This window comes from Palaemon carinicauda, chromosome 28 (genome assembly GCF_036898095.1).
Source record: "Palaemon carinicauda isolate YSFRI2023 chromosome 28, ASM3689809v2, whole genome shotgun sequence".
NCBI lineage: Eukaryota > Metazoa > Arthropoda > Malacostraca > Decapoda > Palaemonidae > Palaemon > Palaemon carinicauda.
This window is the reverse complement of record NC_090752.1, coordinates 88,808,226-88,820,725: the sequence shown is the minus strand read 5'-3', so window position 1 is coordinate 88,820,725 and position 12,500 is coordinate 88,808,226. Positions and strand designations below refer to the sequence as shown.

At 37.1% G+C, this 12,500-nt stretch overlaps 1 protein-coding gene and 1 long non-coding RNA gene across 2 annotated transcripts; both read left to right on the top strand.

The window, feature by feature from the left end:
* Positions 1–1,020: 1,020 nt before the first annotated feature.
* Positions 1,021–2,011, top strand: LOC137622107 (uncharacterized). Its single transcript, XR_011040366.1, has 2 exons — positions 1,021–1,406; positions 1,559–2,011. It is a non-coding gene; the product is annotated as an uncharacterized lncRNA (long non-coding RNA).
* A 644-nt stretch (positions 2,012–2,655) lies between these two features.
* On the top strand, positions 2,656–5,257 carry LOC137621932 (uncharacterized). Its single transcript, XM_068352434.1, has 4 exons — positions 2,656–3,216; positions 3,622–3,948; positions 4,453–4,689; positions 4,778–5,257. Exons 1-4 carry the CDS (start codon positions 2,656–2,658, stop codon positions 5,255–5,257), a joined length of 1,605 nt encoding a protein of 534 aa, XP_068208535.1.
* Positions 5,258–12,500: the final 7,243 nt, after the last annotated feature.

Genomic DNA, 12,500 nt, shown 5'->3' with positions numbered 1-12,500 from the left:
CATTTCTTACACCCGTTCTTACCCGCACTACTTCGTTCCTAACCTTATCTACTCTAGATACACCAGCCATACTCCTTAGACACTTTATCTCAAACACATTCAATTTCTGTCTCTCCGTCACTTTCATTCCCCACAACTCCGATCCATATATCACAGTTGGTACAATCACTTTCTCATACAGAACCCTCTTTACATTCATGCCCAACCCTCTATTTTTTATTACTCCCTTAACTGCCCCCAACACGTTGCATCCTTCATTCACTCTCTGACGTACATCTGCTTCCACTCCACCATTTGCTGCAACGACAGACCCCAAATACTTGAACTGATCCACCTCCGCAAGTAACTCTCCTTTCAACATGACATTCAACCTCGCACCACCTTCCCTTCTCGTACATCTCATAACCTTACTCTTACCCACATTAACTCTCAACTTCCTTCTCTCACACACCCTCCCAAATTCTGTCACTAATTGGCCAAGCTTCTCTTCCGCGTCTGCAACTAGTACAGTATCATCCGCAAACAACAACTGATTTACCTCCCATTCATGGTCATTCTCGTCTATCAGTTTCAATCCTCGTCCAAGCACTCGAGCATTCACCTCTCTCACCACTCCATCAACATACAAGTTAAACAACCACGGCGACATCACACATCCCTGTCTCAGCCCCACTCTCACTGGAAACCAATCGCTCACTTCATTTCCTATCCTAAACACATGCTTTACTACCTTTGTAGAAACTTTTCACTGCTTGCAACAACCTTCCACCAACTCCATATAACCTCATCACATCCCACATTGCTTCCCTATCAACTCTATCATACACTTTCTCCAGATCCATAAATGCAACATACACCTCCTTACCTTTTGCTAAATATTTCTTGCATATCTGCCTAACTGTAAAAATCCGATTCATACAACCCCTGCCTCTTCTAAAACCACCCTGTACTTCTAAGATTGCATCCTATTAATCAGTACTCTACCATACTGTCATGTAATATAATGACATGTATTAGGACGTTTGCCTGTTAGGTATTTAAAGTGCTGCTCACTCATTTGACTCTCGCTGCGGCTTGTTAACGAAGCGATAACGTAGCTGAGATTTTGACTACGGGAGTCGGAAGCTCGTCGGCAAGCAAAGAGGTGCTCTGCTTTGAGGAGTATTGGGGCTGTATAAGGACGTGGTCCAGTAGCCCTTACATACACTGAAAGAATCCCAAGGTAATCTTCGTGACATGTTGTTAGGTTATATGGTTATTCTATATTGTATATAGAAAGTGTGTATAATTATTGTTTGTTTATGTGAGTAATTTTGTTTTAGGAGCGGACAGCATTTATCGTAATACGTCTTGGGTGGTGATACCTTTTGTTACGTGTGCTTTATCTCTCCGTGGGTTTCTTTTAGGTAACTTTATAATTTTGTTTTATATGTTAATTAAATGTTTAATATGTTAATGAAACGTGACTTGAAAGTATTGTGGTTTTGTGTTGATACGTTAGTTTTGGGTGTAATTGGTGTTGCCATTGTAAAACCTTTTTATTTTCTGTTTCTTTTAGGTGTTGACCGAAAGTCTTGTACCGACTATTTTACCTTGGTCAAATTTAATTACGTTATACGTTGCTGTGTGTTCGATACATTATGTATTTTTCGTATTAGTTTGGTATTGTTTAGGTTTAAGGTTTTTTGTAATAAATACTATGTTATAAAGAAAATAGTTTCCTTTCTGCTCTTTACCATTTGTCTTGTATATGATCCTTTTTTATAAGGGAACGGTCTACTTCACCCTAGTGAATTAAGCTATAACAGGCTTTGATTTTAAAATTCACGTGACAATTTGGCGCCCGAACAGGGACCGTTCATTCATTTTACAAGACTGTATGGTGTATTGCAGATAAGGTCTGTGAAGCTTTTAGATATGAGTACTTTAAAAGAAATTGTTAGTTTGGGGAAGGAAATGGGTTACGAAGGTGATGATTTAAGGGATTTTGTTGAAAAGGAAAGACTTATTCGAGAGCGGGCACTAGCAAGGGAAAGGGAAAGAGAGAGAGAAGAAAGGGAAAGAGAGAGAGAAGAAAGGGCAGTAGAAAGGGAAATACGAAAGCAGCAATTAGAAGTCGAACGATTAAAGTTACAGATGCAGGGAAATGAAAAAGATTCTAGTTTGTGTAAACCCTCGCTACCTAAACTGCCTGTTTTTAATGATATAACTGATAGTATTGACGCCTATATTTTAAGATTTGAACGTTTAGCCGTTAGTGCTGGCTGGAGCAAAGACATTTGGGCTGTTAGTTTAGCATCATTATTACAAGGGAAAGCTTTGGAAACTTACCAGCACCTTTCACCTGTTGAAGCTAAAGATTTCGATAGTGTTAAAGAGGCATTATTACGTTGTTTTCAGTGTACTTCGGAAGGATATAGATTGAGATTTCGTAACTGTAAATTCTTTAAGAACGAGACCGCTCAGCAATTTGGGAATAGATTGAAAAATAACCTTAAGAGGTGGGTGGAATTAGCAGATTGTGAAGAAACATTTGATGACTTGTTTGATTTAATGTTAATAGAACAATTTTTAAATGCTTGTGACAAAGATATGGTTGTATTTTTGAAGGAACATGAAATGAAAACATTTGATCAAGTTGTAAAATATGCCGAGATGTATATGGAGGCCCATTTAAATTATGGCAAAAAGGTTTTAAATAGTGGTCATGAAAAGCACGGTGCCTCCGCAAGTAAAGTTACCACTGGGGATAGTAAATGGCAAACGGATGCCGATAGTGATAGGAAGATTACGGCAAGAAATTGTTACGTATGTGGTCGTGGTAATCACCTTGCTAAAGATTGTTTTGAAAGGTTTGGGGGTCCAAAACGTAAAGGTGCGAGTAAGGGTGCGACAGAGAAAGCAGCTGTGGTTGGTCATGGAGACAAGTTAATGGTGGATAAAGGTACAGTGGAAGGAGTAGAGGTTAATGTATTTCGTGATCCCGGTTGTACCACGGTGTTAGTTAAGAGGGCTTTAGTGCCGAAACACAAGTTTACTGGTAAGTATGTTGACCATAAAATGGCTAATAACCAAGTTTTTAGATATCCTGAGGCTATTGTTGATGTTGTCTCGCCATATTTCACGGGCAAAACCTTAGCTGCCTGCATGCCTGATCCTATTTATGATTTAGTGATTGGGGCTATTGATGGTTCGACTGACGGGTTGAGTACGGAGGTTAGTGCTGTTACTACCCGACTGCAGAATCAAATGCAATAGAAAAAGTTAAAGGGACCGTCAAAGCTTAAGGTCAAAGAAGTTATAAATTTAATGCAGAAAGAGAATATAGGGAAATTACAGGCTGAAGATGGGACGCTAAAAAAGGTTTTTGAGCATGCAAAGTCAAATAGGGTCTTTGTGAAGAATGAAAATAAATCTCATTGCTTCGTAATTAAGAAAGGTATATTATATTGTAGAGTGCAAAATGAAGGCATTATTAATGATCAGTTAGTTGTTCCTGATAAATTTCGTCATGCAGTAATAGAATTGGCTCACGATTCCTTAATGAGTGGACATTTAGGAATACAGAAAACCACAGCACGTATACAAAGTAATTTTTATTGGCCAGGTATGTCGGTGCAGATAACAAGATTTTGCGGGTCGTGTGACGCTTGTCAACGCACGGTTGACAAGGGAAGAGTTAAAAAGGTGAAGTTGGGAAGAATGCCCCTGATTCAAGAACCCTTTCAGCGTGTTGCGGTGGACATAGTGGGTCCGATTGAACCCCGTGCCAGCGACGGATCAAGATATATTCTCACCATTGTTGACTATGCTACACGTTATCCTGAGGCAGTAGCTCTGAGGAATATAGATTCAGTTACTGTAGCTGAGGCTTTGCTGTCGGTATTCAGTCGAGTGGGAATTCCAAAGGAGGTGTTATCTGACAGGGGAACACAGTTCACCTCTGAAGTAATGCGTGAATTTAATCGCTTGTTATCTATTAAGAGTATTACTACTACCCCATATCATGCTATGTGCAATGGTTTAGTAGAAAAGTTTAATGGAGTGTTGAAGAAAATGCTCAGACGTATGTGTACAGAACAACCAAAGATGTGGCCTAGGTACATTGATCCTTTATTATTTGCATATCGTGAAGTTCCGCAGTCTAGTACCAAATTCTCTCCGTTTGAGTTAGTATATGGTCATACTGTGAGGGGACCACTTAGTTTATTGAGGGAGCTGTGGGAAAATGAAGATAATGCAATTGAGGATAGCACGAGGACCACGTACGAGTATGTAGTAGACATGAGAGAAAGGTTACAGGATACATGTAGGCTAGCTCAAGAAGAGTTAGAGAGGGCTAGAGATAAGTATCAGTGTTACTATGATAAAAATGCTTGTAAAAGGGAAATAAATGAAGGGGACAAGGTCCTGTTGCTGTTGCCCACAAGTAACAATAAGCTTCTAGTGCAGTGGCAAGGTCCATTTGAAGTGGTAAAGAAAGTTAATAGGTATAATTTTGTTCTTAATATTAATGGGGTTGAGCGCAAATACCACATTAACATGCTTAAGTTATACTATGATAGGATAAGCGAAGGCAATAACGTGAAGGGTAAGTCTGTTGAGGCAGAGGGCAGTGGGGATCTCAAATCTGGAGCTGTACTTTTCACAGATGATCAGGAGAGTGATGATCTTGCATGTGTGGCAGTGGTTAGTGAGGATAGTGATGAATATGAGGTAACAGTTGTGCCGAGTGATATTCAAGAGTGAAGACGTGTCTAATGTTAAAATTAATCAGGAGTTATCTGAAGATAAAAGGGAGGAGGTAGCTAGAATATTACAAGAATACAAGAATGTATTTACTGATGTACCAGGTAGAACTAATGTGATTGAACATGTGATAAACCTGTCTAGTAAGGGTCCTGTAAGGTGTAGACCATATCCTGTACCTTATGCTCTGCAGCAAGATATAGATAGGGAGATTGAAAGAATGCTCAAATTAGGAGTTATCGAGTGCTCAAATTCTCCTTATGCTACACCTTTGATAGTGGTGAAGAAAAAAGATGGCAGTAACCGGATGTGCTTAGATTTTAGGAAGATAAACAAGCTTACGGTATTTGATTCGGAACCCATGCCAGATCAGAACTTAATTATGACTCGTGTAAGTAAGAGCAGGTATTTTACGAAAATTGACCTCTCTAAAGGATATTGGCAAATACCTTTAGAAAAACAGAGTAGAGAAGTAACCGCTTTTCAAACTAATAGAGGACTCCTATAGTTTATAACTATGCCATTTGGTTTGGTAAATGCTGGTGCTACTTTTAACCGTATGATGAGGAAGTTATTTAATGGTGTGAAAAATGTAGAGCTGTTTGTTGATGATATTTTGATTCATTCACATGGGTGGGAAGAGCACAAGGAAACTCTGCGGCTGGTACTGGATATTTTAAGAAAAGCATTTCTCACAGCTAAGCCGTCCAAAACGGAAATTGGTTATTTTTCAGTTGAGTATTTGGGCAGTAAGATCGGTAACGGTATATCTCGAACAGCTGAGGACAAAGTAAGTAAGGTATTAAATGTAGACACACCAAAGACAAAAAGGGAGGTAAAGTCTTTTCTTGGTTTGACTGGATACTATCGCCATTATATCCCTGACTATGCTACTATTGCTGCACCTCTAACAGATCTTATAAAGAAATCTCAACCCAATGTAGTAAACTGGAGCCTGTGTCACCAAGAATCTTTTGAAAAGTTAAAGAACATTTTAAGTAGCCATCCAATAGTTAAGTTGCCTGATTTAACCAAAGATTTTGTGTTGCAGGTAGATGCATCAAATGTGGGTTTAGGGGCAATCCTTATGCAATATGTTGATGGGGAACGTTGGCCAGTGCAATATGCTAGCAGGAAACTCAAAGGTGCCGAGCAGAATTACTCTGTAATCGAGAAGGAATGCCTCGCAGTAGTGTGGGCTGTAAAGAAGTTTTACCAATATCTATACGGGAAGGCATTCGTCATAGAATCTGATCACCAACCTTTGAAGTACTTAAACTCTGCTGGTCACATTAACAGTAGACTAATGCGCTGGGCCATGTATTTACAACAGTTTGAATATACCATACATAATATTCCTGGTAAAGAAAATGTTGGTCCAGACTGCTTGAGTAGGTTGTAAAAATTTGATTTCTTTCGAAAATTGTAGAGTAGTATGATTTTTATAGATTGGGGCACGTGTTACATGTTTTTCAAGTGTTGACCTTGTGTATGTTATTGACCTTGTATATATATGTTATGTTCAAGTAATGTACAGTATTTATGTTCCTGTACAGGTTTTTGATTTGTACCAGTAGTATTTTTTTTTTTGTTTGGTTGTAAGAAATTTTGCAATTTCTTAAATCATCAGGGAGATATTGTCATGTAATATAATGACATGTATTAGGACGTTTGCCTGTTAGGTATTTAAAGTGCTGCTCACTCATTTGACTCTCGCTGCGGCTTGTTAACGAAGCGATAACGTAGCTGAGATTTTGACTACGGGAGTCGGAAGCTCGTCGGCAAGCAAAGAGGTGCTCTGCTTTGAGGAGTATTGGGGCTGTATAAGGACGTGGTCCAGTAGCCCTTACATACACTGAAAGAATCCCAAGGTAATCTTCGTGACATGTTGTTAGGTTATATGGTTATTCTATATTGTATATAGAAAGTGTGTATAATTATTGTTTGTTTATGTGAGTAATTTTGTTTTAGGAGCGGACAGCATTTATCGTAATACGTCTTGGGTGGTGATACCTTTTGTTACGTGTGCTTTATCTCTCCGTGGGTTTCTTTTAGGTAACTTTATAATTTTGTTTTATATGTTAATTAAATGTTTAATATGTTAATGAAACGTGACTTGAAAGTATTGTGGTTTTGTGTTGATACGTTAGTTTTGGGTGTAATTGGTGTTGCCATTGTAAAACCTTTTTATTTTCTGTTTCTTTTAGGTGTTGACCGAAAGTCTTGTACCGACTATTTTACCTTGGTCAAATTTAATTACGTTATACGTTGCTGTGTTCGATACATTATGTATTTTTCGTATTAGTTTGGTATTGTTTAGGTTTAAGGTTTTTTGTAATGAATACTATGTTATAAAGAAAATAGTTTCCTTTCTGCTCTTTACCATTTGTCTTGTATATGATCCTTTTTTATAAGGGAACGGTCTACTTCACCCTAGTGAATTAAGCTATAACAGGCTTTGATTTTAAAATTCACGTGACACATACACTTTTCCAACTTCACTCAACAAACTAATACCCCTTGAATTACAACACTCATGCACATCTCCCTTACCCTTATATGGTGGTACAATACACGCACAAACCCAATCTACTTGTACCATTAACAACACAAAACACATAATAAACAATCTCACCAACCATTCTAGTACAGTCACACCCCCTTCCTTCAACATCTCAGCTCGCACACCATCCATACCAGATGCTTTTCCTACTTTCGTTTCATCTAGTGCTCTCCTCACTTCCTCTCTTGTAATATCTCTCTTTCTCATCTCCCATCACCTGCACCTCAACACCTGCAACAGCAATTCTATCTGCCTCCCTATTATCCTCAACATTCAGTAAACTTTCAAAATATTCCTCCAACCTTTTCCTTGCCTCCTCTCCATTTAACAACCTTCCATTTTGATTTCATAATGTAATTTTTGAAAGAGTATAAAAAAATTACGTATAGTTTTATCCTAGCGAAGAGAACCATTTCCTTTGACAATATCTTCTTCCTCTGGATCCGAGATAGAAATCGGCGGCGTCTTCAGAAGTTCATACTGGCGCAATATTCCCTGCAGCTGAAACCGAGCAATTGCATGTCGGATCAGTGTATGTGGAAGCCAAGGTAAAACTCTCTCCTTCCGAGGCGGGTGAGCCTTAAAATTCTTCCTTTGTCGAGGAAGTCTCTCTTATCATATTCACATTTTTGAAAGACACAGCTAGTATGTTCTTATTTCCACACTTTCCAAGGTCTTTTATTAGATTTCAGCAAAGAAAATTGAGTAAAAACTGTATCCTGAGATATATGTGTGTGTATATGTGTATATATATATATATATATATATATATATATATATATATATATATATATATATATATTTATTTATATGTGTGTTTTTTGTATCCCTTTCTAAGTAACGATGCCCTAACGTGGTGAAAGGGTCGTGTAACGCCATGATTGCCGAAGCTTTCTTACTCAGGCCAATCCATGCTAGGTTAATTTGCTGTGAGCTTAAAACACATTTAAAGGTTTAAAGGCTTCTCATGAATTGCAGAGGCAAGGGACAGTTATGTTGCCCTATCGAGCTGGACAATGCCCTAGCTAGGACCAAGGAGGGTCAGGTAATGGCTGCTGATGACTCAGCAGATAGATCTATAGACTCTCCCAAACTCCCATCCTTAGTTCGCAAGGATGGTTAGGTTGCAGTCACCAAAGAAACTAACAAGTTTGAATCGGACTCAAACCTCAGTCTGGTGTTCACCAGTCAGGGACGTTACCACATCGGCCACCACAACCCTTGTTCATTCTTTTGATTCACCTCCTCTAATGGGAATATATATATTTCGAACAATATTCTTCAGCCCTCGGTTTGGTGAAAAATAAAAGAATAGGGGTACATCCGTGGTTGCTGAATCCCTTAACAGCGATCCAGTAGAAATTATTGCTAGTTAAGGGGAATGAAGTTAAACCCTAATAAAACTGCAAGTATAATCGCAAGTGAGTCATGGAAATTGGATCCTTCCATTCCAGATTACAGAAATAAGAAGAATGGCAGGTGTAGTAAAGATTATTGAGGTGATAAGTATTCACGAACAAGATGGTATGGACACGTGTTAAGGATGGATGGCGGGCGGGGAGAGAATGAGGGGACCTTGGAAGGAAACTGTTATAGGGGAAGGATCGATAAGGAGAGAAGAGATTTGATGGAAGAGGACGCCTTTGATAGAAGCCATTGTAGAGGGCCCAACAGGCAACCGACCCCTTAATGTAGGGAAAACAGTGGGAAGAAATTTTCTTTTCATTGACAACGTTTCATTAAATACTTGGAGTTCAATTGAAATTTTGGATATGTAACAACTGAAAATTTACTTTTGAGAAATATAACCTGTCTCTCTTCATCAAGTGCACAGTGCTGAGTCTTTCAAGATTTTATTTTAGATCTGTCTATCCTGAAGAAATGTTTTAGCTCATATATTTTGCCATTTTTAGAATTGTTCGCTTGCTTTGTCTTGACAAAAAATTGTCGTCTATTACATTCATTATCCCTAAAGGGATATTAATCTCTGACACAGTCGTTCAATATGGTGCTTGGTGTTCAAGATTTTCCATAATTCTGACCCCCCTCTGTATTTAGATCTTCCAAGACCATATTATCAACTACGCAACACAAGGTATGCAATTAATTCTAACAGCCATGCATTTTACATCATGAGGCTCATTACTACACAGTATTCCAAAAGTTTATTTCCTACTTTGGAGAGTTTGTGGCATGATCTTCCCAATTAGATAGCTGACTCAGTGCAACATCAAGTTCAAACTTGGTGCAAATGTTTATCTGTTAAGCAATTTGACATGAGCTTCGTTTCAGAGTTTATATGTAACTTATCTATTTAACATTGTTAATTATTTTAATGTGGATATTTTTTCAGTTTATTTTTTTTTGGTTTATTTTTTTTTTCTTCATTTCCATTTCACACTGGACTGCCGTCCCTGTTGAGGACTTTGGGTTTGCAGCATTTTGCTCTCCCAATTAGGGTTGCTGCTTGGCTAGTAATATTTATATGCATGTATATATACTCATATATATATATATATATATATATATATATATATATATATATATATTAAAAAATTTTTCACATTTAACGTGTTTTTCATATTCAAATAAGCCATATATTATACTCCCCTTAGTACCTGGATTCTCATCATACCTCAGGATGAAAGACCCATGGGGGAATCAACTCAAAGATCAAAGCTTCTGGTCGGCCGGGGAATCGAACCCGAGCACAAGAAACTGAGATGACAGTGACATACCATCTACGTCACTATCACCTCAGTTTCTTGTGCTCGGGTTCGATTCCCCGGCCGACGAGAAGCTTTTATCATTGAGTTGATTTCCCTTTGGGACTTTCATCCTGAGCTATAGAGAGAATCCAGGTACTAAGGGGAGTATAATATATGGCTTATTTGAATATATACATAAATATATATATATATATATATATATATATATATATATATATATATATATATACATACATACATACATACATACGTAAGTGTATTCAGAGGTATTTATAATTTTATATCATTACTCTCCACAAAGATATAAGCCTTTCTTGGAACGAGCTAAAAAAAATTCTGCATACAAGAGAAGTGTCAAAACATTATATTCGAGGTATCAGGATCTTTTTCTGACGTCACGAATCCATAAATGATGTTCTTCCTATAAGCTGACACTGTGCCAAGAGCCCATTTGAGCCACAAGGTGTGAATAATGAATAAGTGAATGTATGAATTTGGAACATAGGTCAAAGGTCAGGGCAAGAGGCGTATGTTTGGTCATATGAGTCTGGGGTTTTAAATGTATTAATGGAAAAATAGCAAGAGGAAAAAATATATGATTAATAATTAATACATAATTGTCTTCTTGGTTAGTTAACGTTATTATACTAGTGTATGTGACCCGTCAAAAATGAAGGCTAAATATTGAGATAGATATTCACACACAGATTTAACCCATCCCACCCGCTCCCCCTTTCCTAACTACTACCCATCTCACCAGGGTATGACTAGTTTCACTCTCCTCTACCCGAAGTAATTAAACTTCTGGCAATGTCGCTGTGCGTGACTGGAAAGAAATGTATACACATAAATATAGCTAAACACTTTCTCTTTATTATATAAGGGAGATTATATTTATTATTATTTATGATTATTATTATCGTTATTGTTGTTGTTGTTGTTGTTGTTGTTATTACCACCGAAGTTTTTTTTTACTTATGAAGAATCATACAACCATCAGTAGCATCCTTAGAAGAATTTGGTGCAAGTATTTGCAGGATTTGAACTCAACCAGGATGATTCAGTATTGGCTAAGGATTAGGAGCGATAGTGATATTTCAGCATTGAAATATAAGAAACTCAATTAGACTTCAACATTTATATTTTTTTTTTCAAAATGCGATGGCATTATATTTGAAACAGCAATGTCTCCATCATTTCAATTAGTTTCAGAAATCTAGTGACATTAGGTTTAACTAGACATAAAATACCTCTGATATTTCTGCATTTGTATTAAATTTAAAGCTTTGCTGAAACTAACATTTACATCTAATTTTGAACTTCAGAAACACTTACAATGGATTTGAAACTCCAATTATATTTCAATATTTGCGTTGGATTTCAATCATTAGTTTTATTGCAACAATTGCATTATATTCAAAGCTTCGTGGATGTAGGAGCACTCCATTTAGACCTCCTCAGTCTCAAGTTCTTGTAAGACATCAGGATTCTCTTGATATAACTAAAAATCTTGTTTTATTTGCTTTGAATCGGTTTAAAAAACTCTCGTACCTCAGCCTATTCCATTTTCAAATAAAAGATTTAAACCACATTGATTTCATAAATATGTTGAAATGGATATTTGCAAGTGGACATTCCGATTAAGTGGAAGCTAATATGTCAAATGACCATCCCTAGAAAACAAAAGCCTTTAAACGAGAAAAACAATCCAAACTTCGCTAACGACTTTTAATGTTAACACCATTATTTTCCCAATATTATTACGGCCAAAGCTTCGAACAAACTTAATGATAAAATCCAAATATCTCGTGTTTCTGGCTTCTCTGACTTTTATTCTTGTGACGTCAGTTTATTCTTGGAATAATTGGATCACTCTTTATTTTAAGCCACGGATATCAAATACTATTAACGATAGGTAGATGAAGGTGTTGAATTGCTCTTAGAAGGCCGACACCTAAGCTCATGTTTTATGCAAGGGGTTTAATTCAGGGATGGTGAAGAGAGAGAGAGAGAGAGAGAGAGAGAGAGAGAGAGAGAGAGAGAGAGAGAGAGAGAGAGAGAGGTTTATATGAATGATTTTCAGCCAGGATTAATCAGAAAATGTTTTTTTTCTGAGAGAGAGAGAGAGAGAGAGAGAGAGAGAGAGAGAGAGAGAGAGATATGGATTGATTATGTGCAAGAGAAGACATGTCTAAGCGAGAAAAAAAATGAGGCAGAATGAAAAATCGACAAAGGAAGAAAGAAAAATAGTGAGCAGTTGAAAAAAGACGATTATCAGATTTTAATTTTTAGAAAATAGTTTATTTATAGTCTATTAAAATAAAAGCAAAGCATTAAATCTGCCAAAGTTTTGTGCAATGTTGTCATTGACATAGAGAGATCTATGTTAGATTAATCATGCTAGATGTGTATCCACATAACCATTTTATTGTTAAAAGTACGAGTAAAACAATTGTATA

Bases quoted from the DNA above. Each gene is read 5' to 3' on its own strand.
- LOC137621932 (XM_068352434.1), top strand. From the start codon at position 2,656: ATGTATATGGAGGCCCATTTAAATTATGGCAAAAAGGTTTTAAATAGT. The intron at 3,217-3,621 runs GTTAGTGCTGTT...ATGTCGGTGCAG, and splicing joins CTGACGGGTTGAGTACGGAG to ATAACAAGATTTTGCGGGTC. The intron at 4,690-4,777 runs GTTAGTGAGGAT...AAAATTAATCAG, and splicing joins ATCTTGCATGTGTGGCAGTG to GAGTTATCTGAAGATAAAAG.